The sequence below is a fragment of the Tetrao urogallus genome, assembly GCF_951394365.1.
Source record: "Tetrao urogallus genome assembly, chromosome: 25".
In the NCBI taxonomy this organism is placed as follows: domain Eukaryota; kingdom Metazoa; phylum Chordata; class Aves; order Galliformes; family Phasianidae; genus Tetrao; species Tetrao urogallus.
The window spans coordinates 1,331,491-1,356,833 of record NC_136838.1 but is presented as its reverse complement, the minus strand read 5'-3'; the positions used below and the strand labels follow the sequence as shown (position 1 = coordinate 1,356,833).

Below are 25,343 nucleotides of genomic sequence, written 5' to 3'. Positions count from 1 at the left end.
GTCTGCTCCTGGCTGTGTGTGCGGGCTGCTCGAAGGGCTGCTGCACAAACCACACTGGGCTTGGAGTGCTGGAAGGGGAAGGAGTGCAGCCACCCTGCTGCCCTCCTGGTGCTGTGAAGAAATACAGAATGAAAGTCAGAGATGGCAGAGGGGCAGCTTTTGGGGTCAGAAAGCACCTGGGCGCAGGTGGGGAGAGCCAGGTGGCGCAGCAGTCAGGGCTGTGTGCAGTGAAACGTTTGCAGCTTGCACAGAGGCTTCGGATGCGTGCTTTTGGGTCAGCCCCTGTGCTCACACCATCCCCACGTCGGGTGCTTTGGTTTGGAAACCTCCACTGAAGGCTGAGCGCTGGCAGTTCTCGACAAAGCAGGTGTGCGACATGAGGCTGGGGGGGGTGGAAGTCATCGGGGGGTGAAGGAGGAGCAAAGCGCGCTGCCGGCGCCCGGGGGTGAGGCGAGGGTTCGGGATCTGTGCTGGGTGCTCACAGCCCTTCCCGTCCCGCAGGTCCCCGCGGCAGCGAGGTGCGGAGCTGCGATGACGACGGGCGACTGCTGCCACCTGCCCGGCTCCCTGTGCGACTGCCCAGGCGGCGCTGCGCTCTCCAAGTCGGTGGAGGATTCGGACATGGGGCGGCCGCAGTTCGTCACCCAGGTCACCGCCAAGGACGGCCGCCTTCTCTCCACCGTCATCAAGGCGCTGGGTGCACAGAGGTCAGGCTGGTGCTGCTCGTCTGCTTTATCCCTGTTTTTGTGGCTCGAAAGGGGGGGTGGCAATAAAGCGTTGTTTGTGGCGGTGGTCAGCTGAGATGGCATTGGGGTGAATTTTCAGCCCCTTCATGGGGTCCTGCATGGGCCAGGAGTGTCAGACAGGGCATCGCGTGCTGCCCCAAAGCCCCGTGTGCGCTCAGCTGTGCAGAAAAGCAGAGCTCCGTGCTGCACACAGGTGCTTTGAGGGCTGTGTGTGGCAAAGCTCCTCTCGCAGGGTGGGCTCAGAGTGAAGCATTGGTTCTGCAGCCCGAGGACAGGAGCTGCGTGCTGCAGGACGCGCTGCCCTGCTGGAGGGGACGCGTGTTGCCTTGCTTGGACTCCTTTTGCAACACTTTTCATCAAGTATTTTGAGCAGCTTCTGCAACAGAGGGTGCTTTGCAGCATCGCTCAGCCCAGGCAGTGCCAGCAGTCCCAGCTTGCATCCCGCTCCTACCCCAACCACAGTGAGTGCATGAGCAGCCTGGGGTCACCGCACTGCTGAGACTGTTTGGGGTGAGCAACTCCTCCTCCAGATAGGAAGGAAGGAAAACAGAGGCTGATAAGAAGGAAGGCTGTTGTTCTTTTTTATTTCTCTCTCGCACTGTCAGCAAATTTTTTCCTTCTGGATTGTTTATGGGTAGCCAAGGTTATATTAACGCTCTGGAAATATGAAACTCCTCAAACAGGAAGAGAAGGGATGAAATGTCTTACAGATGCTTTTATTAGGAAATAACAGATGCGTGAGAGCACTTAGGGCCTGGGTTTTTTTTGGTCCGCACTGAGGCCCTGAGAACGGACTCCGGTTTTGTTGCTCTCATGCTGCACTGATGGTAAATGAGGTATTGCTGAGCTTCACAGCAGTGCCAGGGGGTCGTCAGGCAGATCTCATGAATCTGACTGTGATGAAACCTGCACACCTCCAGCAAAAACCTTCCTTCTGCTTTCCTGAGCCAAAGTGTGCTTTCTTGCTGGCTCTCCTCAGCCCTTCCTGTCCCACCTCTGCTTTTTTCCAGCCCTTTTTCTGTGCATTGTGAATTGCTGTGTCTGTTCAAGAGGGTCACGTTCTTGCTTTAGGTGGTGCAAACAAATGCAAGTAGTGCTGCTGCTTCTGAAGGCTGCAGATTGCTTGTCCTGCCTCTGCTCCGTTGGAATCCCACGGGTCAGAATGGGGGTCGTGTTTGAGCGATGAGACGAGGTGAGGTGGCTGCTGTCCTGTCAGCGGTGTGGGCACAAAGGCTGGTGGAGCTCATCCTGTTTTTCAGAGGGCATGGAATGGGGCCTTCCAACAAGAGGTGTTCTTTTCTCACCCTGCTTCCCACTCCCAAACTTGTGCAGCTACGAATCTGAGAGAAAGGTGTTGCATCACAGAGGTGGCTGCTTGGGAGCTAGGAGAGAGGAGGCACCAGTGAGTGACTTGCCTTTGTGGTTCAGGAGGGGAAGGGCTCTTATTTTTGTCCCTAGGTGGTCTTGATGAGGGTTGGGTGCAGAAGAGCAGCACAGAGCTGCTCAGACTGGCAGACTTCTGTGGCTGCAGCCCTTGGAGGTTTCTCAGGGAGCCATTATGGGGCTGGCAGATGTGTGGGGCTTCCAGTGCACCTGTGCTTTGCAGGCCAGCTGGGATGCCCTTGGACCTAGAATGGCACCAGGTGCCTGTTGTTAGGAGCCGAACCTTGCTGGAAAGGCCTGCAGTGATTGATTCAGTGTGGAACGGTGCGATGCAGAGCGCTCACCCTGGCTTGACATCGTAGTGGGTTCAGAGGAAGGAGATCATGGCTGTGTGGCAGCCATGTGTGAGCTCCAGCAGTCTCCAAAAAGTAAATGCAATGCTGGGATTTAGGAAGCAACGCAGGACAGAACAGAGCACAGGCACTGCAATAATCCTGGAAGCTGCACAGCTCCGATTGCTGCAGCTCTGATGGGGTGTGAGAAATGGAAAGGATGCGGGGAGGGGCAGTGAAGGTGACTGGAGAGGTGCTGTGCTTCTCTCTGAGGTGTGGCCGAATGGAGCAGAGCTCTGCTGCTCATGGAGAGGTGGTGAGCAGGGTTTGGCAGGTCTGTAAGCATGTGGAAAGCATTGTGCTGTTCGGGACAAGAGCTGGGGTGGCACAGCACTGGCCTCGTACAGCATCTGCGGTGCCCTGACCTTCCAGGAGAGCAGATCTTGGGCTCTATTAAGAGATATGAGTCTATAATTGAACCTTGTAGCTGGGGGAGGGGTGGAGGGTGAGAAGTTCCCCAGCCTGCCTGTCTGACTGTGATTTCCTTCTGTTTGTCTGTCTGCCTCTGTAGTGACGGTCCCATCTGTCGAATCTGTCATGAAGGTGGAAATGGGGAGGGACTGCTTTCCCCGTGTGACTGCACAGGAACACTGGGCACCGTGCACAAGAGCTGCCTGGAAAAATGGTTGTCCTCCTCCAACACAAGTTACTGTGAGCTCTGCCACACAGAATTTGTTGTAGAGAGAAGACCGAGGCCTTTGACAGAGGTACCGCTTTCTTCCTGCTTTGCTTTTCTGACTGATGTGCCCCGTGTCCGTGTGCTCTGCGCTGTGTCCCCCTCCTCATGGTACCCAGACACTCACACAGGGTGCTTTGTGTAGGAAACCAAAGCTCTCATTGGGCCCAGTGATGTTCTGATGGTGCAGGAGCAGCATCTGGGGCAGCCCCTGTCTGCAAACCCCCCCACAACCTTGGGAACCATTGCACTTACAGACAAACCTCCGCCCTCAGCAACCAAACACAGAGGTCACCGCGTGACTGCCTGAGATACGAAGCCTTCAGAAACGCAATTACTGTTTTTTTTCCTGTTGGCTTTCATCTTTTCTCACAGCGTTACGTCAGTTGTCTGTGATTTCCTTGTGTTCTGCTCTGAAAAGTGAGAGATGGTGGCTGCTGGTGCTGCTGGCAAAGGACCCGTCCTCCACTGAGGAGCACCGATGCGTGCTTGGAGGCAGTGGTGTCAGGCTCCTTCCTGCTGACCTGGGGGCTCTGCATCCCATGGCTGCTCCACAGTGGGTGGGGATCCCCCTCTGGCCATTGCCATGGGGGTACTGGGCTCCTACGCTTCCCCTGCTCAGGTGCTCTGCTGTGCTCACCCTTCAGGCTTCCTCTTGCCCAGGGTTTATAGCAGCTGCCTGCAGTGAAGCCCTCTGTGTGTGAGGGATGAGGGCAGCGTGGCCACATCTTCTGTGGGTGCCCCATCCCTGGAGCTGCCCTTGGGACACACATGGGCCCTGAGCAGCCTGAGCTGGGGGCACCAGCTGGGGCTGCAGAGGGGTTCTGTTTAGAAGAGAACTGGACTGACTGAACAGGCTGGGCAGGTGGCACTGATAGCTGTTGGCATTTCTGGCAGCACTGCAGGACTGTGTAGGAAGGTGGCACAGCACACCTGGGGTGCCACAATGGAAGCTCTGGTTTGTAACTGTGCTGCTCTGGGCCCACTCTGTGGTTCCCCCAGCTCCATCAGTTGGGTTTAAACTGAGGCACAGCTGCATGTTGCTTTGGCTGTCTGTATTCCCATTCCTATCAGTTCCAGGGGGGCAGTGCCAGTACCCTCCTCCCTGCAGCCCTGCTCTGCTTTCATCTCCACTGCAGCCCAAGGAGGAGCCCAGGGGGGAAGAGTCCCATGGCTGGAGCAGCGCTCAGTCTGTGTTTTGCCAAGCTGAGGTTCTATTTTAATGATGACTGCTTAATTTACAGCCCACTGTTGCTGCCTGAACAGCCACAGCCAGAGGTGACTTCAGAGCACTGTCTTTAGAAAAGCAATTTGCCAGAGGGCATTACGTCAGCAGTTGGTGTTCTCTGAATCTTATCTCTTCTCTCCCAGCTGCTGAAATGTATAAAATCCTCTCTGACCAAAAAACTTTCAGCTGGCTGTTTCAGAGGTTGCAAACATTCCAGCCCAGACACAGCCATGCCCTCAGCACAGAACCCTTCGGAGAGAGCCGGCAGCACCCAGCAGCTTACCAGCACTTCCCACTCACACCCTCTGCCCTCTGCTGTAATCTCGTCCCCACACCAGATTGGGCTCTTCACCAGCTCTTCACCAGCTGCTTTTGGGACCTTTCAGTCCCAAGCTGTTGGTGCATTTCTCAGAAAAGGGCTGGGGATGGGGCCGCTTTGTCACGGAGGGGTGACGCGGTTCCCCATCTCCTTATCTGAGACATTCTCTGCTCCTGTCCTTCCTTGGGGGTGGGGGTGTTTTGGAACTTGTGAGGAAGTGATGCTCACATGTGACTGTGCCAGGTCACAGCTGTGGTCAAAGTCCACTGTTTGCCCCATCGAACTGGAGACACGTTAGGGAGCAGCTCTGCCATCCCGTGAGAGCCACAACCCTGGCACTGTGTGAATGATTTTGAACCCACAGCCACAGAGCAAACCTTCCCCACAGCCTGCTGCATCATCTCTGCATGGAGCAAACCTTTCCCACAGCCTTCTGCATTCCTGCATGGAGCAAACCTTCCCCAGAGCCTGCTGCATCCCAGCCAGTTCCCAAATCCCTGCCATGGCACACGTTATTCTCCATTCTGGTTGATGCTTTGTCTGTGTGCTGGGGCAAGGAGCTGAAAATGCAGGGAAGGGGATGATCCCAGATTGCCAAGGAAGCGTAACCTCCTTCGCCTGCTAAAGAGCTGGGAAGTCAGAATAGAGGTCATGAGGAATTGCAACAAGTAATTGAGGTAGGAGCAGGGGACTTTCTTATTTCAAACAATGTCAGACACAGAAAACCTGTGGTTACTGCTCAGGAGTCATCTCCACAAGATGTCTGCATCTCTGCTGTCCTGAGCAGTGCAGGAGGAGGGCAGCCTCCCAGCTTTCCCCAGGCTGGGGCTGCTCACATGGCTCCCAAGCAGGGCTGGCTGGGTTTGCTTTGTCCTCCTTAAATCTGCCTCGCCCACTCTTGTCGGTCGGAGCCCTCGTGTCCCTGTGCTTCTGCAGAAGGCTTCCTGCTGAGTGTGTGATGCAGCCCAGGACACGCTGTGGTTTTGCTCCCGCTGCTTTCTGTGTGTTTTATTACACAGCGATTGTTTGCCTATGGAAGAGGACTGCTTTGGGGCAGCTTGGCTGCACCCCGTCCAGTTCAGAGAAGTGAGCTGTGCTGTTTGCTCACCCCACCCTCCCTGGGGTCTTATCTCCCTGGCAGATGGGCTGTTTGCTTTGCTTTCCTCGAACTCTTCTCCCTGCACCATTCTCCATCCCCTGTGCTCCTCTCAGCCTTGCCCCAGCTCCTTGCTCTGATCTCTCCTTTCTCAGTGTGAGCTCCTATCCGAGCCCTGCACCCAGCAAAACCAAATCCCTCCTGGCTCCAGCTGAGCCCAGTTCTGCTCTCGTGTTTCCCTTTAGCTCTGCATGGAGCCAAAGCTCAGCGTGTTCATAACCCCCAGTGCTGGGCACTGCTGGGACAGCTGCTCTTGGGGCAGAATCACGGAATTGTAGGGGTTGGAAGGGACCTCCAGAGCTCATCGAGTCCAACCCCCTGCCAAAGCAGTTCCCTACAGCAGGTCGCACAGGTCGGCATCCAGGCAGGTCTTGAACATCTCCAGAGAAGGAGACTCCACCACCTCCCTGGGCAGCCTGTTCCAGTGCTGGGGTGTGATGTGCTGCTCCCCGTGCAGGGCTGGGCTGCCTGGGGCACCTCTCCATGGCAGTGAGCTCTGCTCATTGCTCCCAGAGCAGCTACTGGTATCCCAGAGCCTCCCTCTGCTCACTGCTCCTGTTGCTTCCATCCCCCGAGGCTCAAAAGCACCCCACAATCAGCCCTCTCATCCCACAGCCCTGCTGGTCTCGGGGGGAGGAACATCTGGAAGGCCCCAGCGTTGTGCTGGAGGACAAAAATACATCTTGTCTCCTGCAGAGAGGTCGTCCCCAGTCTGGGAGCTGGGTTGCAGCTTCTCATCTCCTTTTAGGCACTCTTATTTGCAGCATGGAAGCAATTGTTTTTGGACTCGGCCTGGAAGAAGAGCACGTTGCCCTTTTGTTGCTTTCCCATGTTTACTTGACGGTTCTCCCTACAAAAATTGTTTAATCTGACCACTTTTTGGATAGTTTACAAGGTTTGTTTTAAGTCCCATGTGCATTAGTCTGCTGCTGTGCCAGAAACCCCTCGCCCTCAGGGTGGCTCATTGTGTTCCCTTTTCACTGTGTCAGTGCATCTTGGCAATGGAAATCAACTACTTCAAAAGGAAATTAATTTGCTTCCTGCCTTTACATGTTTGGCTCCCATCTTGGGGAGGACGGGGGGACTTTCAGAGGTTACAAGGAGTATAAATAGAACAAGATGCAACAGAATACCAGTTTGCCTTCAGGTTCTTATTGTACTGGGGTCAAAAGTGACCCACGATGTCTTCATATCCAAAGACAGGATGCTGCAGGACTGCTGCTGGGCCAGGTCAGATAGAACAGCTGAGTGCTGCGTGCCCCAGGCTGTGCAGGGCTGAAGCTGGGAATGTCAAGTGGGTGGCTGGGGTTGGGATGGCTGGGATTTGGCGTCAAGATGACTGAGGTTTGGGATGGCTAGGGTTTGGGTTTGGTTTGGGGTTGGGATGGCTGGGGTTTGGGGTTAGGACAGCTTTGGTTTGGGGTTGGGATGGTTGGGGTTTGGGGTTGGGATGGCTAGGGTTTGGATGGCTAGGATTTAGGATTGGGCCAGCTTTGGGTTGGGGTTGAGACAGCTAGGACTTGAGGTTGGGGTAGTTGGAGTTCAGGATGGCTAGGGTTTGGGATTGAGATCGGCGAGGGTTTGGGGTTAAGATGGCTGGGATTTGGGGTTCAGGTCTCTGGGTTTGGGAAGATTAGGGTTTGGGGTTAGGATAGCTGGGGTTTGGGATGGCTAGGGTTTGGAGTTGGGATGGCTGGGATTTGGGGTTCAGATATCTGGGGTTAGGATGGCTATGGGATGGGACGGCTATGATTTGGGTTGGCTGGAGTTGGGGCTTTGGATGGCTGAGGTTGGGTTTTATGAGGGCTGGGGTTGGAATGGTTAGGATTGGGATGGCTGGGGTTGGGACGGCTGTGGAGTTGAGTTACTTGGCTTCAGACAGCAGGACTGCCAGCACAGTGATGTAGGAGCAGCTTTGCTGTGCAGCTGGGCTGCTGCCCGCCCTCGCTTCCTCCTAGGGCTGCTCAGGGCTGTGTGTGGTCCTTATCTTCCCCACGCAGCTCATCACCACTCATCTCTGCAAGATGACATGCAGGTCTCTCTCCCTTCTCCTGGCCAAGCCACAGTTGTGGCCACTCTTAAACTTCCTGCTGGCTGTCAGGCCATCCAGCCGTGCTCAGAAGGGCTTTAAGAATGCCTTTAACTTGTTCTTTACATTGCAGCATTGCTTGGTCCCCAGCTGTGCTCCTCAGCTTGCAGCCTGCACAGCTCTGTTTGTTCCCATGTTGTTTCGACCAGTGCTGTCCTATTAACTCCTTGCATACCTTCTACACCCCATCTGTGTCAGGGGAAGGGGCTTCATGTGCACTGTCCCTTTAAATCTTCCCTTTTTGAAAATGAGTGCCCCAAAATTACCTGCCAGACCTGGAGCAGGGCAGTGAGATGAGAGAACTTCACAGCTGGGTGCGGAGGTAACTTGGGAGCAGGAACTCCATGCAGCTTGGACTGAAATCAGAGCTGCAGCCCTCAGGTGACACCAGCTTTGGTTTTTGAGCAGAAAGAACCCGAACCTTAAATAAGGGCAGTGGTGCAGGAAATGGAGAAGGATCCAGCAGCTCCACAGCCAGCAGCTGTACAAAGCTCGTGGTAAAATGCACTGTGGCACTGCTGGGTGTTGGTAGGAGCCACAATAGCCTGCTGCTCTAAAAAAGGAAAGGAAAGGCTGAAAATAGCAGCATCCCAGGAAAACGGGAACAATTGCTGTTGTCAAAGTCTAGTGTCTGAAATGAACCCAAATTTGGAAGCAGGTCAAGGCTCTGGGAAGTTGTGCCTCTGGAGAGGTCTGCTGGGGGAAAGCTGCCTGCAGCAGAGCTGTGTGCTTTCTGCTGCCGGCTGATTTTTGGGCAGTGCCAGAGGGAAGCGCTTGCAGAGCCTCTCGGTCACACCGAGCAGTGCAGTAACCCTCCCCCGGGAAGGGTTGCGGATCGTTGGATGCATGCGCAGCAGCAGAGCGAGCTGAGATGGGCAGCGCTCGGGTCTCTGTCCCAGCGCACGGTGGCTGCGCTCTCTGTGCTCCCTGCTGATGGCGCTGGGCGCCCGCTGGGCTCCTGCTGCTTGCTGAGCCCTAAGAACAGCATTGTGCCCTGAGAGCCCATGGAGCGGCCAGGCTCAGCTGGACCTGAGGCTGCAGCTTCGCCTGAGTCAGGAGTGCAGCTCTGAAGTGCCGCTGCTGTCCAGGAACGTCTCCCACAGCCCCGCACCAGCCGCAGAGCGCTGGCTGTGCCGCCCCTGGAGCTCAGCCTGGGTTTACTTCCATCTTCCCCCCCAGCTGCCTCTCCCCTTTCCCTCAGCGGTTGCTAGAAGCAGCCTTGACGTGCTCAGCCCTTTTGTTGTGCCGGTTGATGCGAGCTGAGTGCTGGCAGCAGATGCACACAGGCTGCAAGAGATGCACGGCAGCTCCCTGCTGCAGCAGCCCTGCTTTGCTGGCACCCTGCGTGCTGCTAACCCCCCTCTTCCTCTCCATCCCACAGTGGCTGAAGGATCCCGGTCCCCGCAATGAGAAGAGGACGCTGTTCTGCGACATGGTGTGTTTCCTGTTCATCACTCCCCTGGCGGCGATCTCGGGCTGGCTGTGTCTGCGCGGAGCTCAGGACCATTTGCAGTTCAACAGCCGCCTGGAGGCCATCGGACTCATAGCACTGACTATAGCACTTTTTACAATCTACGTCCTTTGGACGCTGGTAAGTGCACAGGAGGGCTCTGCTCGCCGCTCCTGGGCTCGGTGGTGTTCGGAAGGGATGCTGCGTTGTGCCCCTCGGGAGGAAACCTCTTGAACATCCCTTTAATTATGTTCAGATGGGAGCTGCCAAAGCTGGGCAGGAAAGCAGGCAGCAGTTCAGCAGGCAGCAGTTCAGCATGCAGCACGTCTGGCTGAGAGCCCCGGGCTGCAGCTGGCTGGCGAACAAAGAGTTCCCCATCTCCCATTCTGTTCTTTCACATTCTGTCTGTCCCTGGGTTTGGATCTTCATTTCACCCTTCCCCCCTGAAGTGCTCCTGCCCTTGGTACCCTCCTCCAGCCGCTTGCTGGGAGGGATCCTCCAAGCTGTCAGATCTTTAGGCACTTCCCCACCACCCACTGCTCCCATCTCTCAGAATGGAGCTTCCCCTGGGGTTTGGGCATTCCTTGGAAGTCCCTGTGCAGATCCCAGTGCCGGGGGGATGTTACTGGTGCAGGGAACTGCTGCAGCTTCACTTCTATAGGAAGCCAAACTAACCTCGGGAAGCTGAAGAGGAACTGCTTCCCTCTCCTGGGGGGTCTGGGAGGTGCAGAGGAAGCAGAGGAGTGCGTGTTGTGATGCAATGAGCCGTGGCTCCAGCTGCTGTGGTTCTGCTGTGCTTCCTTGCAGAGAGGGACACGAGGTGGAGCCCTTTGCTCAGTTTATTGTGAGAGGCTGCGAGTTGTGTTTGCTTCTTGTCTGTAAGCAAACAGCCTTATTCCCAGTCGGCCTTGCAGCAGGAGGTGGCACGCAGCCCATCACCTCAGCACTGCAGTCTCTCACAGCAGATGGCTCAACCCTACAAAAACCAGAGAACTGACTTTGTGTGTCAGAGCCACAGCGCAGGCAGCTGAAGGGAGGCGGGAAGCCTGAGTGATGGCAGGGTGCAGAGCAAGGGGGGTTCCCAAAGGGCAGAGGGGATCTACAAGATGGGTCTGGCTGCACTCAGCCTCCTCTCGCCTGGCCCTGGTGGGAATTCCTCCCTTTGCAATGGGTCAGAAGAGGCCCCAAAGCTCTGCCACCCGACTTCACCACGGGCTGGGTGCCCCCCGAGCTCAGGCTGCCCCAGGAACCCATCCATGGGCTGCGGCACCCAAGGGACGGGGCGCCCACCCTCCTCAAAGGTTGGGGAGCTGCAGCGCCCCATCCCCACCGAGCCCGGTGCCGCGTCCATAAGCCGAGGGCTGTGGGATGAGCGGAGAGGAGGGCTGCCCGCCTCCCCCCACTGTGAGCCGTGCTGTGCCCTTGCCTGCAGGTCTCGTTCCGCTACCACTGCCAGCTGTACTCGGAGTGGCGCAGGACCAACCAGAAGGTGCGCCTCATGCTGCCGCCCACCCGCAGCCCCCACCCCGCGCCCCACTCCCTGCTGTCTGCCAAGCTGATGAAAAAGGCGGCGGATGAGACCAGCGTCTGAGCAGCTCCTCCTTCAGGGTGAGCAAACGGGGCCGGATCTGAGCCCGCGGGGCTGAGCCCACCTGGAGGGACTCCGTCCTTTGGCCAACACAGATCGGGAGCATCTGCCACGTGGAGCGGCCCAGAGGAGCCGGCTGGCAGAGCAGGGGACACCTGTAGCACCATACGTGGGAAATCTCATATATATATATATATATATCTATATATAATATTATTTTTTAATGGCCGTGCATATTGTGTTTCAGTCCTTTATGTGTCGATGTTCTAAGCTTCAGTATAGAAGCTGGCAGCCTGATCTCATTCAGAGGTTAAATCTATGCCTTTTCTCCAAACGAAGCACTGCTCGTCGGCCGTCCTTGGGAGCCCCTTCTCCTTTGCACTAAATTGGTTTTGATAATATTGCAGCCACCTTTCCCGTTACTCTCTGGTCTTTTTTTGTGGAGTTTCTGTCCTTTCTAGAGAAAGTTGTGTGTTTTTAATAATTATTATAACCCCAGAAGGAGCTGAAATGGCGTAAATGCTGAATGGAGACATTTTGTATTGTAAAGTACTGTAATTTTGAGAATTTCAGAATGAGTTCCAAAACGAGCAAACCTTTTCCTGTGCAGACACGGCCTCACGGGATGCTTTCCTTGCAGGTCCTGGCTCATCCCCAGGACTCGGATGCTCTCAGCTCTTGGCACGTCCCACAGAGGTCGATGGAGGGGCTGAGGGTGTGTAGCAATGACTGAACCCCCCTCATTTTTCTCTATCAGAAGCTCATAATGGAGCTTTTGGGAAAAAGGGGAGAGCTGGAGTCTTTTTGCTGGTGTCCCCACTCAGCCTTGAGGCCGGACCTCTCGCTGGCAGTCCCTCACAGGGACATCTCAGCACATTCCATACCAGCAGCCAGAGGAGCTGCTGCTGTTTGGTTCAGCCCTGAAATTGCTGCCTGCCTGCTGTGTGTCCTCCAGCAAAACGATCCCCACGTCCAATCTCCAGGGCTGGCATTCCTCCTCCTCCCCCATTCACCTGCATTTCCAGCACATCTGGCTACCAAACCCTCTGTCTCATTTCCATGCCACCAGTGGCATTCCCTGCCCATGCAGCCCCACACCGCTGTGCCATCGATGCCTGTGTGCCGTGCTGTGCTCACTGACTGTGCCCCTCCTTTGCTGAGCCCACGTGGGTCAGACAGAGCCCTCCAAGATGGAGCCCTGTCGTTTCTTGGACGCAAAGCTCCCTGTGCCATTCTTGCTGTTTTTCCTTTCATGTTCCTTGCCCTTTTTGTTCTTTCCCTCTGCTTGACTCTAGGCTTGAAGTCCCTGGTGGATACAAGGCAGCACCCTGCCTCTCCCAGCTCTGGGCTGTGTCTGTTTCATTTCTCTCCCATCCCAGGACGATCCGTGCAGCACCTTGCGGCACCTTGCAGCAGCCCCTGCCCGCAGTGTCCAGGTCCTGGAAGTCTGCTGGCAGCACGAGGCTCTCATTGCTGCTCTCCCCATTCCCTCCTGCTGCCTCCCCTTCCATGCAGGTTTGCAGTGGGGCCATACAGTGGTTGTGCTCCCTCTGGAAGGCTCGGCCCACCCCTGGGTGCCACAGATCCCCCCCCAGGTGTTGCCTCCCTCCCAGCCCCTTCCCTCGGCTGTGGGTGCTGCACCACCACGCTGTGCCTTGTCCTGGGTACCTCCATCCAGTCCCTCCTGACAAACCACAGCCTGGGCACTTGGTGCAGCCTGGCTGCCTCCCAGGAGCTTGGTGTTCCAATGCGTCCTGGCGGTGCGTAGGGATGAGCGCTCCCACCTGTGTAAGGACTCGAAGGAGGAAACCCACTGATGGTCCAAACACACAGCTGGGAAAGCCAGAAGTCCTCAGTTGGGGCGGATGGGGCCCTGTGCTGCCGCACAGCCACGGCCTCACCTCTTCTTTATTGTCTTTATCGTGGTTGCCAATCATTGGAGCTGTTGCATGTGCCCCTGCGAAACCCAACAGTGACTCTGAGTCTCCTCCTCCTTCCCGGAGGAGAAGCTCAGCTTATGGATGTGGGAAAGCAGTGTCTGACCCAGTGTCGTGGGGGAAACGGGCTGTGCAATTCTGTAAATAAAAGTGAGACAAACTTGGGGCTGTTGTGTTGTTACTGGTGGGGATGGAGGGGCGCGGGCTGGAGCTTCCATCACTGCTCCCCCAGGAAAAGCAAAGCAGAGTGGCTCACAGCAGGCGGTGGTTGCGGTTGGCACAGTGGGTGCAGGAAGAAAGAGGGTGAATGGGGAAAAGTGGAAAGAAGGAATGCAATTAAAGCTGGGAGAGGGCAGGAGATGATGTCCGTGTGGGAGAGGGTTGAGGTTCTGTGGTCAAGCTTCTGCTTCTCCAGCTGAGATTGAAGAGCAAAGAGAAGAGTGGGTGAAAGCAGATCTGATCAATTCTTACCGATATCTAGAGGATGGGGGTCAGGTGGATGGCTCTTCTGGTGGTGCCCAGTGACAGGACGAGGGGCAATGGGTGCAGACTGGAACACAGGAAGTTCCATCTGAACTTTAGAAGGAGTGAGTTTACTTTGAATTTGACAGACAATGGCACCGGCTGCCCAGGGAGGTGGTGGAGTCTCCTTCTCAAGAGATATTCAGAAACCTGGATATTTTCCTGTGCAACCCATTGCGGGAATCTTCCTTACAGAACCACAGAATGGCTGGGGTTGGAAGGGACCCCAAGGGTCGTGAATCCACCACATGCAGGGCCACCAACCTCCCCCTTTCACAGCAGCCCAGGCTGCCCAGGGCCCCATCCAACCCGGCCTTGAACACCTCCAGGGATGGACGGGGCATCACAGCCTCTCTGGGCAGCTGTTCAGCCCCTCACCGCTCTCACAGCACAGAACTTCCCCTGACATCCAACCTCCATCTGCCCTCCCTCCATTCAAACCATTTCCCCTTGTCCTGCTGTCATCTCCCCTTGCACAGAGTTGATTCCCCTCCTGTTTGCAGGCTCCCTTTAGGCACTGCAGGCTGCACTGAGGTCACCCCCAGCCTTCTTTTCTCCATGCTGAACAAGCCCAGCTCCCTCAGCCTGTCTTTGTAGGGAGGTGCTGCAGCCCCTGCTCATCTCTGTGGCTCCTCCAGACCCTCTCCAACAGCTCCCCGTCTTTCTTGTGCTGGGGGCTCCAGCCCTGGACGCAGTGCTGCAGACGGGGCCTCACAAGAGCAGAGCAGAGGGGGATGATCGCCTTCCTTAGCAGGGGTTTGGATGAGGTGGTCTCCAGAGGTTCCATCCGTACCCTGCAGTCATGTGATTCCGTGATCTTGGAAAGAAATACAGACTTAATGAAGCAAGTAGAAAATTCTTATTGTAGAAAGATCTAAATCGTTATGGCTGGCATGAAAATGTGTTTTTTCACAGGATTGCTCGTGGTTCTCGTGAGTTGGCTACTTCATTTGTTAGGATCCCAAGGCTGTTGGAGGTCTCTGATACATCGGGGAGGTCCAGAAGCCGTCAGGGGGTCCTGGAGCAGTTGTGGGGGTGGGGAAGTTCAGAAGCTGTCAGGGTTTCAAAGCTGTCAGGGTCCAGAAACTCTCAGAGGGTCTCAGAGATGTCATGGGGGCATCCAGAAGCTGTCAGGGTTTCAGAGACGTTGGAGTCTTGGGTATGTCAGAGAGGTCCAGAATCTGTCGTGTGCTGGGGATGTGGTCCAGAAGCTGTTGGGGCTCTCAAAGCTGCTGGGGGACTCCAGAAGCTGTCGGGGTTTCAGAGCTGTCAGAGTCCAAAAGCTGCCAGGGGGTCTTGAAGCCACCGGGTGGGGGGCATCCAGAAGATGTCAGGGGGGTTCAGAGCTGTTAAGGTCTCAGAGCTGTAGGTGGGGCCAGAAGCATTTGGGGTTCCAGAGCTGTTGGGGCCAGAAGCTGTTGGGGGTCTCGGATACATTGGGAAGGTCCGGAAGCTGTCAGGGGTTCCCAGAGCTGTTGGGGTCCAGGAGTGTTGGGGTGCCCCACAGCCCCAATTCTCTCCCAACCCCCACAGTCACTGTGGTACAAAAGGCCCCAGAGGTGCAGCCCCCACCCCTCCCGGTCCCACAGCCATGAGTTCAACCAAGAAACATGTCGAGATTTGGGGGAAGGCCTCTTTCAAACACTCAGTTTATTATTCTGTATTATTCTAAACAGCAGACATACACGAGAAACTTCCCCCCTCGTTTTATAGCGCCAAAATTGCTGGTGTGCGTGAGAGCTTTGCTGCCCAGGATCTCACAAAAACAGACTCCTGTTTATCTCCTCTCTGGGATGCTGGTGATGTTCTGGACAGATACGTGCTGCTTTTTCCCTTTTATCGTGATGTTGCTTTGGGATTGCAAAGATTTCTGCCCAGCAAAAAAGGCAGATTGCTCACATATCAGGGAATGCACTGCTCACATCCTTTATTTCCTGACAGGCAAAGAAGGGAAAGAAACAAACCAGCTGCTGCATGGTATGTGTGCATCTTCAGCAATCCTCTCCTGATATTAATTGGTTTTCTTGGATCCCAACAGTAAATTCCTGGCAAACCACGAAGGAAGTTCAGCTTCCTGATGCATATCTGCCTTGACTGCTTCTGGTAAAGGAACTGTAACAGATCAGCTTCTAGTGGTAGAATTTCCCTGAGCAAATTGCTCCAGGTGTATTCCTGGGAGAGGCTGAATTGGGTTGTTTCAGTGTGTTTTTGAACAGCTGAAAGACTGAAGGAGGAAAAGGAAACCAAGCTGGAGGGAGGATGGAGATCCAAGCATGGCAAGTCCATGGGAGTGATCTGGCCTATGGACTTTGGACACCTCCGTTTCTGCCTCACTTTCCCTGCCCATCCCTACAGCTTTTCCCAGTGCCCTGCTGCAAGCAGTGTGGAGGAAGACACGTGTGCCCAATGCACATCAGTGAGAGCTGGAAATAAGGCCGAGAGAGAGAGGGTTCAGATGCATGGAGAAGATAAGCGTTATCATGAGTTCCAGCACCCAGCTGTGTTCTTACATTTTTTACTTCACCATTGAGTTTATCTGAAAAAAAACAGACATGGCACTCAGCAGCTTTCAAGGCCTTTGGATCTGCTGTATTTCTCATGGCCACGCACAGAGCCGATGCGCAGTCCCACCTCTCAGTCCCGGGGTCCCCTTGCAGTGATCTCCTCGGTGCCTCCCCTGCTGTGGGGAGGAGGGGGATGGAGAAGCTCCTGTGTGGCATCCATCCCCAAGACCTTCCAGTTCCCCATCCATCACTGACCTTCTGCTTGGTGGCCAGAGGGACCACGTGAGGAATCACCAACCAGCGAGGATGTGCAGCTCTCCCAGTGCCCCGCACTGAGAGCCAGGCTGATGGTTTCCTTCTTTCCAGTTTTGCCCCTGCCCTCCGTGCTCCCTCTACATCAGGGGCACAGCTTCAGCCACGAGTCCTTTCCCACCCAAAGCCACGGGTATAGCATCTCCTCGGGACATGAGGCCAGGCAGAAAGCAAAGATCTGGTCTTTGCTTTCAGCATCAGCAAATACCACCTGCCCGCCCTCAAAGTCCAAGGAGACCCGGATGGCCCTGGGCAGCTGGGCAAGGCGCAGGGCTGTCCAGTCAGGGCAGGTGAAAGCGTAGTACTGCCCGAACCACTGCCCCACAGCCCAGATCCCCTCCTGGGGGGTAAAACTGAGGACCCCCTTCCTCCTGACGGAGTGCTGGGCCACCCCCACTGCCCACCAGTCACCACCATCGGCCACCTCCACCTCCCAGCAGTGCTGCCCCGAGGAGAAGCCGCGGTCTCCCAGCACACACGGCTCCGTGCCGAAGCGCTCGGGGCCATCGGGCAGTGATGCCCACACATCCCCACGTCTCACATCTCGCCCATCGTCAGCCAGGAGCAGGAAGGGGTTGGCGGTGTTCGGATCCAGGGTGAAATCAGCTGGGGACAGAGGAGAAGCCGCTCAGGACAGGCAACCCCGTGTTATGTCAGGGCTGAACCCACCCAGCAAGGGAAGGGATGGGCTGAATTCCTTCCCCCTGTCCAGAGATCTCCATCGTAGGGTGAGGATCTCTGTGTGCTGGGCTGCCCCAGGCTTGAGCTGCTCTGGTCCTGCCTTCTCTGGGGCTTCCTGTGCAATCCCTGGCCAAGGGGATCCCCTTTCCTGGAGGATGTAGCTGCACCTGCTGTGCAGACACCTGGCCCTGAGTGTGGGTTTTCCTCGTGCTGCAAGAGAGCAGCAGGCACACCTGGGCACAGACCAGCACAGAACGTGACTCTGAGCCCAGGACTGATCGCCCATGGCCTCACATTCCTCTTCCTCTCTGTGTGCAGAGGTGGGAGCCAGGATGGCAGCTCAGGTGCCTGGTGCTGCTGGTGGGTCTACAGACAAGCCAGAGGAATCCAGCTGGGGGTGGAGGGGTCACCAAGTCTCAGCCCTGTGACAACCCCCAGGAGCTTTGCCCCTTACTATCTCTTCACAGCAGAAGCAGAACGCGCTTTTCTCCCAGACAGCACAATCGCCTCTAAAAACTCACCTCTTTCACTCCTCTCCTCCTCTTCATTGGCCAGGGTCTCCATCTCTTCTCCCTCCATCTTGGAAATGAGCATTTCTGCAGAACGTCAACAGGAGCAGAGACATGACCCCCGCTGAAAGTGGAAACTGTGGGACACAGAGACCATGTGAAGATGATAAAGGGGACCCTCTCTTCCAGAAGCCAGGGGAATGCTGGAGAAGTCACAGCATCCCAGCACAGTCAGCACTCACTGCAGGCTGACAGTGGGAAAGAGGGGTTCAGATGGGTCCAGACACCTTCAGTTTGCTCTCTGCTCACCGGACCTCATCAGATCGCGGCTAGAAAGGAGTGTCCCCACAGTGTCCCCATGCTGTTTGCAGAGAGGCATCGTGGGAATCCCTGCATCTCCCCTCCCCTTGGCCAGCTGCAGGCTGATGATAAGAGCCCTCTGTGCCATACGGAGCTCTGAGCCCTGCTGGGTCCCCTGTGCTCGGGTGGGACGTCAGCTGGGGACACCAGCTTTATCAGGTGCCCGAGTTGTGCAGAGTCAGATGGAGGAGCTCTGGCTCCTTACAGACTTGCCCAGCTGTGCTGTGCTGCCAATGGGTTGCGGGGGGAGACGTTGGCAGGGCTTGAATTGCTCATCTGGTAATGGGGGATGGTGCACACTGGTCTTTGTGCCCTCCCCCTTTTCCTCCCCCCTTTACAGCCACTTTTTCATGTGCCCAGAAGTGATGCCTTCACCCCAGCTCAGCCCATCCCGTGGAATTTCTCCCCCCAGGGTTTGTCCTTCCCACTCTCTTCCCCTGCATGTTCCTCCCTGCCCACATGCTTGACATCAGCAGCATCCCTATGAGCTGCAGAAGCCACGCTCCTCAAAGTGATGCACGCCCTATCAGCACAAACGCTTTTATTTTGAGCCGTCGGCTCCGTTCCCCAGTGTGGGCCAGGTCTGTGCCTTTGTGTGCTCCGTGTCCTGCTGCTGTGTGAGCCCCCAGCAACCCCCAAGCAGCAACAGCATTTCCAGAGCAAAACCTCCCGTCAGCAATGCCCAAATACCTCTGTTACTTTCGTTTCTGAGTGGAGGAGGTGCAGAAGGAAATGGGCTTCCCGGCTGTGAGATCTCATTCAGCAGTTGCATTTCCTGCTCCCTGCCCTCCACCCTCGCTGGCAGAGAAAGGACTGCACGGGTGGTAAGCTTGGGGCTGGGGGGTGGTTTGGCTGCGGTTGTTGTGCTCCTTCCATCCCCATCCCAAAGTGGGGATCATCCCTGTGAGCATCCCCATTGGGATTGGGCCAGGAGCTTGGACTCACTGCTGTGGGCACTCAGGTTTCTCGTTGCCATCCTGAATGTTTCCAACTCCTAATTCAGGGCTGGATAAGAGCAGCAAGAATTCCAGATTCAAACCACGGTGCGTGCTGCTTTGGGCACAAAGCACCCATCTGCTGCAACAGGTTTTAGATTTGTTCTCAACAAAGGACAAGGAACGGCGTCTTCTTTGAGGCAATGGGAAAGTGGCAAAGTTGGGCTGCTGATGCAAAATCGAGTTCAACCTTGGGGATGCCAACCTTAGGCTGGCTATTATAAAAACTGTGCCAAAATCAGCAAAATAATCCCTTTAAAAGTACATCACCCCCCATAATGTTCTGCCACCCTGCTTCTCTTCTCACCTCTCTGCTCTCCCTTCACTTCCCCTTCTCCATTCTCAGGGTGGGCTTTGTAAAGACGATGTTTTCTGGCTGCTGCCTCCACTGCCCTATGCTGGCTGCTGTCATTTACAGTGCCGTTTTCCACGTTCACGAGCTGCAGTCAGGTATGAGCCCCCGTGGCTGTGTTTGCTCTGCCTATGGGACAGCACAGCACAGGCTTTCAGCACAGGCTTTCAGCCAACTCACAGTGATTTCTTGCTTTCTTCCAGCCCCATTCAGCGTGCAGGGCCCCCCTGACCCCGTGGCCGTGGCTGTGGGGCAGGACGTGGTGCTGCCATGCCGCCTGTCCCCGGAGCAGAGCACACAGGACATGGAGGTGACGTGGTTTAGGGACCAATTCACGCCCTTCGTGCATCGCTACAGGGATGGCCAGGACCAGTACGGGGACCAGGAGCTTCGATACCAAGGGCGCACGGAGATGCGCCTCGCCAATGGCAGCGTGAGCTTGAGAATTGTCCGCGCCCAGCTGTCTGACAGAGGGAGCTACACCTGCTTTGTTCGTACTGATCTGGGATACGACGAGGCTGCGGTGGAGCTGCAGGTGACAGGTCTGTGGTCTGCGACGCGCCGAACCAAACTGCAACCCACGGAAGGTTCTGAAGCAGACGGGTTCACTCTGCTGGGTGCGAAGCGGATATCTCCTGCTGGCACACGCTGAGAAAAGCAGTGGTTGCATTTTTAAAGGCATAACATAGAGATATTCATTATCTACAAGAAAATGGGGCAGAATTCTGAGGAATTATCAATATGTTGTTCCGCCCTGTTGAGCATGCATCCTAAAACATGGCAGGGGTCTGGTGGTCATCAGATAAAGGCTAACAGTTTTTCTTGATGTGAACTTTCAATCTTTAAAGTGGTTGGGGGGTGTTGTGTTGAGCTGAGGCACCTGTTTCACTTTCCTGTCTTCGATAATGGGATGTCTACCCTTCTTTCTTATGGTTGTTTGGCGAGTTGTGAGTTTCCACAGCCTCTGCATTCTGTTCTTGAGCTCACTTATACGCAAGCATCTTGTACTTCAGCTTGTATCCACTCAAGTTATGTGAAAAGGCTCTTCTCACAACATGGAAAAGCTGTTCTCATGATTCATCTGCGTCCCTGTCTTCTGTGGGGGGCTCCTCCCAGTACCTCTGATTTGCTTGCTCACAGCCAGCACTCTTCTCTCCACCCCTTCTTCCCACTCTCCTTACACATTCGTCATCCCATTCTTCTATCTCACACTTCATCCCATTCTTCTCTCCCAACCTCCATCCCACCCTTCATCCCATTCTTCTTCTTCTCACCCATCCTTCATCCCATTCCTCTCTGCCAATCTTCATCCTAATCTCACCCATCCTTCATCTGCTCTCCTTCCCCATCTTTCACCCCACCTTTCATCCCGCTCTTCTCTCCCACCTTTTACCCACGCAGTGACCCCAGGTGCTTTTTCAGGGAATCCTGGTGGTCCCTTCCAACACAAGCCGTTCTGTGACTCCATAACGCTGTGACTGTGCTCACCAAGTTGTCCCAGAGAGGTGGAGGTGTCTGCTGCACAGCCACACGTGGCCAATGAGACGTGCTGCCTACAAGACATGGTGTTGAAATTATTTTCTTAATATAAAAATGGGTATAGGAAAAAAAAAAGGCAGTGGGCAATAAAGTAAAATATGCTTTTATATATTAATATCCAGACCTGGGGATTACTATATAGCAGCCTCCAGGGCAGATGTTTATGGAGAAGACTGGATAAGAACTTGGGTGCTTTCTGTGTGCATAAACACAAAACATCATAGAACAGCTTGTGCTGGGAGGGCCTTAAAGCCCTCCAGAAGAGGAGGCTCAGGGGAGACCTCATTGCTCTCTATAACTACCTGAAGGGAGGTTGTGGTGAGCTGGGGTCGGCCTCTTCTCTCGTGTAACTGGTGATAGGACTGGAGGGAATGGCTTCAAGCTGCACCAGGGGAGATTTAGGCTGGATGTGAGGAAATACTGCTTTTCTGAAAGAATGGGCAGGCACTGCAATGGGCTGCCCAGGGAAGTGGTGGAGTCACCAACCCTGGAGGTGTTCAAGGAACGTCTGGACTTTGTGTTGAGGGACACGGTTTGGTGAGAGCTATTGGGGACGGGTGGATGGTTGGACTGGGTGATCTTGAGGTCCTTTCCAACCTTGGCGATTCTGTGATTCTGTAATTCGGTTCCACCCCCTGCCACGGGCTGGTTATCCCCCAACCTCGTACCCAGCATCACCCCCACCCCATAATAACCCACAACCACCGTTTCCTGCAGCCAGTGGCTCAGCCCCGCTCATCGCACTGCAGCGCTACCAGGACGGCGGCATCCGCGTGGCGTGCCGCTCTGCAGGCTGGTTCCCGCAGCCCCAGCTGCTGTGGCGGGACCCCCGTGGGCAGTGGCTGCCCTCCCTCTCTGAAAACGTCACCCAGGACGGCGGTGGCCTCTACACAGCAGAGAGTGTCCTCGTCCTCGCCAGTGGTGACAGCCAGGAGCTGGCCTGCGTGGTCAGGGCTGCGCTGCACAACCAGGAGAAGGAGTCCGCGTTCTCCGTCGCAGGTAAGTGGAGCACGATGCTGCGGGCACAGGCTGTCTTTTCCCTGGAACAGACACAAATCTGCATTCTGTTACTGCTTGCAGGGTAACCGAAGCCCTACGGGGCTCTTTTATTTTTCAGATCCTTTTTTCCAAAACGCCAGACCGTGGAAGATCGCCCTGAGCCTGATACTGGTTGCAGTGGTTGCTCTCTCCATCGTTGCTGTTTATCTGCTGAAAATGAAAGGTACGGTCCTGGGCTGGGGCAGGGGCCCCTCTCTGACTCGCTGCTCGGGCTCTGGGGAGGTCTGGGGGGCAGGGACCCCTCTGGGGTCATTTGGACGCCACTGCCTTGTGTGGGTTTGGAGCTGCAGATGTAGATAACCAGCGTGGTTTTTTAAACCGCTGATGTTTCTTTCTTCTGTTTTTATTCACAGGAAAGTATGAGAAAAAAATAGGTAAGATCCACTTTGCCACGAATTGGAAAACTGGAGAATTTCCACTGACTGATTAGACAAGGATAATGATTATCTGATTATCTTAAGGATGGGGTGGTGGAGGCAAAGGGGTACAGAGCAGCCACAGAAAATTAAGGAACTGATTTCTGAAATGACAGAAGGATGACATTGTGAAATGATGCTGCAATTTTAAGTAAGCTCATGGCACAAGCAAAGAGAGAGCAGGGGTGCTGTATATTGGCAGAGCTTTGCTCTGCAAAAGCCCCTTCCTGATAGAGGTGGCAGGTTGGGGTCTCGCATTTTGTGTTGCTGTGATGGTAACGAGTTCCTCTGGTTCTCTTTGCAGCAGCACAAGCCGCAGAGCTGCGTAAGTCCCATCCTCTCTGGTAGAATCCCCCTGCACTGCTCCATGCAGCCCTGCAGCTGCCCCCAGTGCCGCGGATCCATCACTAACGGGGGGGTCTTTCTCTTTGCTGCTTAGGGGACCGTGACTCCAAAATTGGTAAGGCTCATTCTACGCAGGCGGCTGTGGGAGAGGTGATGTCCCAGCTGGTGCCCGCTCCCATTTGTGCTCGTTCCTTGTTTTGCAGAGAAACAAGCTGAGGAACTTGGTGAGTACGTTCCTCTTCCTATGTGGGAGATGTTTCAGTTGGTCCGTGTTCCCCTGAGTATTGCATTTACACCCTGGTTTGGGTCTGCTGCTGGGAAATGAAGAGGTGACAGATGCTGAACTCACTTCAAAAGCATTGCCATCCTTTATATTTTAAGCTACTTCCTGTACTTCTTCTATATTAAGAAAAAAAAATGCTTTCTGTTCGCAAAGAAGGCACACACAGACAGTAAGTACACATGTGAGTCAGGCCCAGCAATGGGGCTGCGTTTATCAGAACTGCATGGGGCACTTCTCATCACCAGACACCGAAGGCTGGAAGTCACACACCATGAAATGACTTTCACAAACGCACCAACAGTCTGGGAAATGTGCAGCACGTGGCCTGTCATCATCCCAGCCAAACTGGTGCCATGGGTGCATTCGGGTTCTCTCTCATCCGTGTTTGTTTTCTAATGTTTTTTCAAGTGTGGAGAAGATATGCAGCGCCGATTGAAGATGGTAATTGAAGCTCTGCCTTCCGGGGGCTGAGCCCTCTTTGCTTTACCCTCATTTCCCACTGCCCCCCCTGCAGTGATGCTGGGATGCTCACACTTTGCAGTGCTGTGCTCAGGGCCCTGCTTGATGCATGCCCCTCTCCAAGGCACATCTGAGAGCCCTGGGCCCCAGCGAGCAGCGCTGGTCTTGCTCTGGGGCTGTGGGGATTTGTTCAGCTGGGAGTTGTGCTGCTGTTCCTCCTCCTGCCTGTGGTTGAAACTAGATGATCTTTGAGGTCCTTTTCAGCCCAGGCCACTCTATGATTCTATGATCCACGATTCTCCTCTCTGCTCTGGGCTCTCTGCAGTTCTTTCTGCTCCTCACGCCAATGCTTTGCACGTCTTCCCGCTTCTTTGCACCCTTCCCCTTCTTCCCCAGCAGGAGAGCTCTGCCTGACACGTGCCTCCCTCTGCCCACAGCGAAGGTGGTTCTGGACGCGGGCACTGCCCACTGCGACCTGATCCTGGCTGATGATGGCAGGAGTGTGAAGCGCACAGACCGACGCCAGGACGTCCCCAGCCGCCCCGAGCGCTTCGATCCCTGGCGCTGCGTGCTGGGCTGCGAGGGCTTCACGGCGGGGAGGCACTGCTGGGAGGTGGAGGTGGTGCTGGATGGAGGGGGCTGGACTGTGGGCGTCTCTCGAGAAGACGTGAGGAGGAAAGGGGAGATTGAGTTCGGCCCAGAGGAAGGCATCTGGGCCGTGGGGCAGTGGGCAGGGCAGTTCCAGGCGCTCACATCTCCGCAGCGCACGCTCCTTCCCGATATTCACACTCCCACGCGGGTCCGGATCGCTCTGGATTATGAATTGGGCCGGGTGGCGTTCTTCAGTGTGGATGAGGAGATCCCCATCTTCACATTTCCATCGGCATCATTCCATGGGATAAAAGTCCACCCCTGGCTCTGGCTGGGTCCTGGTACACAGCTCAAAATGTGGCCCTGATGAAGAGGAGGAGGAAAGTGAAGGCGCTGCTGGGATTGATCCCTGCTGGTAAACCACCAGCCTTTATCAGTTGGGATGAATTTGCCATCTCCACCTCCAAAGGTAAATGATGTTACCTCTCTGGACCTCTGCCCAAGGCTGGTTAGGGTTAGGTACATGCTTCATCTGAGGCCAGGTGTGCTGTCACACCAGCTCCTTCACTCATCTGATGTCCAGCAGGCATGGACCTTTCCAAATAAAGGCTTTACCTGTATTGCCAAGTGTGTTTTGTAATTCCAGAAATGAATGAGGATACACTTGTATGCAACACAAATAAAGTCTGTTCACGCTCAGCCCAGGAGCACTGAGCCTCACTGCAGAGAAGTCCAAAAGGAACAGCTCAGAGATGCAGCCTGAGCTTGCAGCAAGGTTCTCCAGGTGTCTGCTGGAATATACAAGAAGAAGCCTCTATAGCAGGACCCCTCATGTGAGCACTGCAAGAGGAGCCAGAGCCAAAGTGGGGACACTGAAATCTTCCCCATTCTCCTCCTTTACCTGCGCAGCAGCTTGAGATCCTGCAGAACACAGACATGAACTCCTGCTTCAGGTACGGCAGCGGAGCTGGCAACAACACTTCAGCAGATGCTCCTCAGTGTGTTTAGAGGAAAGTGGAGAAGCCACCTGAGGAGCACATCATGATTGCAAGTAAGACGTCCAGCTAAGAGTAGCTTCAGACAGGAATAACACAGGGCAGGTATGGTGGTGGGAGGGCAAGCGCTAATGAAGAATGCAGTACTGCAAAATAGCATGCAGGGGAATGCTTCACTGCTACTATCAGTCATTATTTCTTAATTAGTAAAAACTAATTCAAAGAGAGAGCAGTGACAGTGGTGCAACGGATTCCCTTTTATAAAATGTGGTCTGTTGCAATTAGGTAAACATGTTAGTAAGTAAGATCCGTATTCAGATGGGTTTTCAGCAGTCTCACAGTGACAAAAGGCTGCACAAAACAAAAAGCAAACCCTGCCAGAGCTACTGGGTGCTACCGAGAAACACAGCGCCTCCCTGCTACAACTTGACTAACAGTGCATTCGTGTGTATGCACA

General features: G+C 55.0%; 2 protein-coding genes across 2 annotated transcripts; both read left to right on the top strand.

Annotated features, from left to right (window-relative positions):
* Positions 1-531: 531 nt before the first annotated feature.
* MARCHF2 (membrane associated ring-CH-type finger 2) lies at positions 532-11,030 on the top strand (the record flags this gene model as incomplete). Its single annotated transcript, XM_079546616.1, has 4 exons — positions 532-707; positions 3,033-3,228; positions 9,371-9,580; positions 10,872-11,030. 4 exons carry the CDS (start codon positions 532-534, stop codon positions 11,028-11,030), a joined length of 741 nt encoding a protein of 246 aa, XP_079402742.1.
* A 7,554-nt stretch (positions 11,031-18,584) lies between these two features.
* Positions 18,585-24,258, top strand: LOC306955431 (butyrophilin subfamily 1 member A1-like; the record flags this gene model as incomplete). The annotated part of the gene is made up of 11 exons (XM_079546727.1): positions 18,585-18,676; positions 19,194-19,297; positions 19,403-19,745; positions 21,460-21,737; positions 21,856-21,960; positions 22,151-22,171; positions 22,518-22,538; positions 22,653-22,673; positions 22,762-22,782; positions 23,250-23,282; positions 23,738-24,258. 11 exons carry the CDS (start codon positions 18,585-18,587, stop codon positions 24,256-24,258), a joined length of 1,560 nt encoding a protein of 519 aa, XP_079402853.1.
* Positions 24,259-25,343: the final 1,085 nt, after the last annotated feature.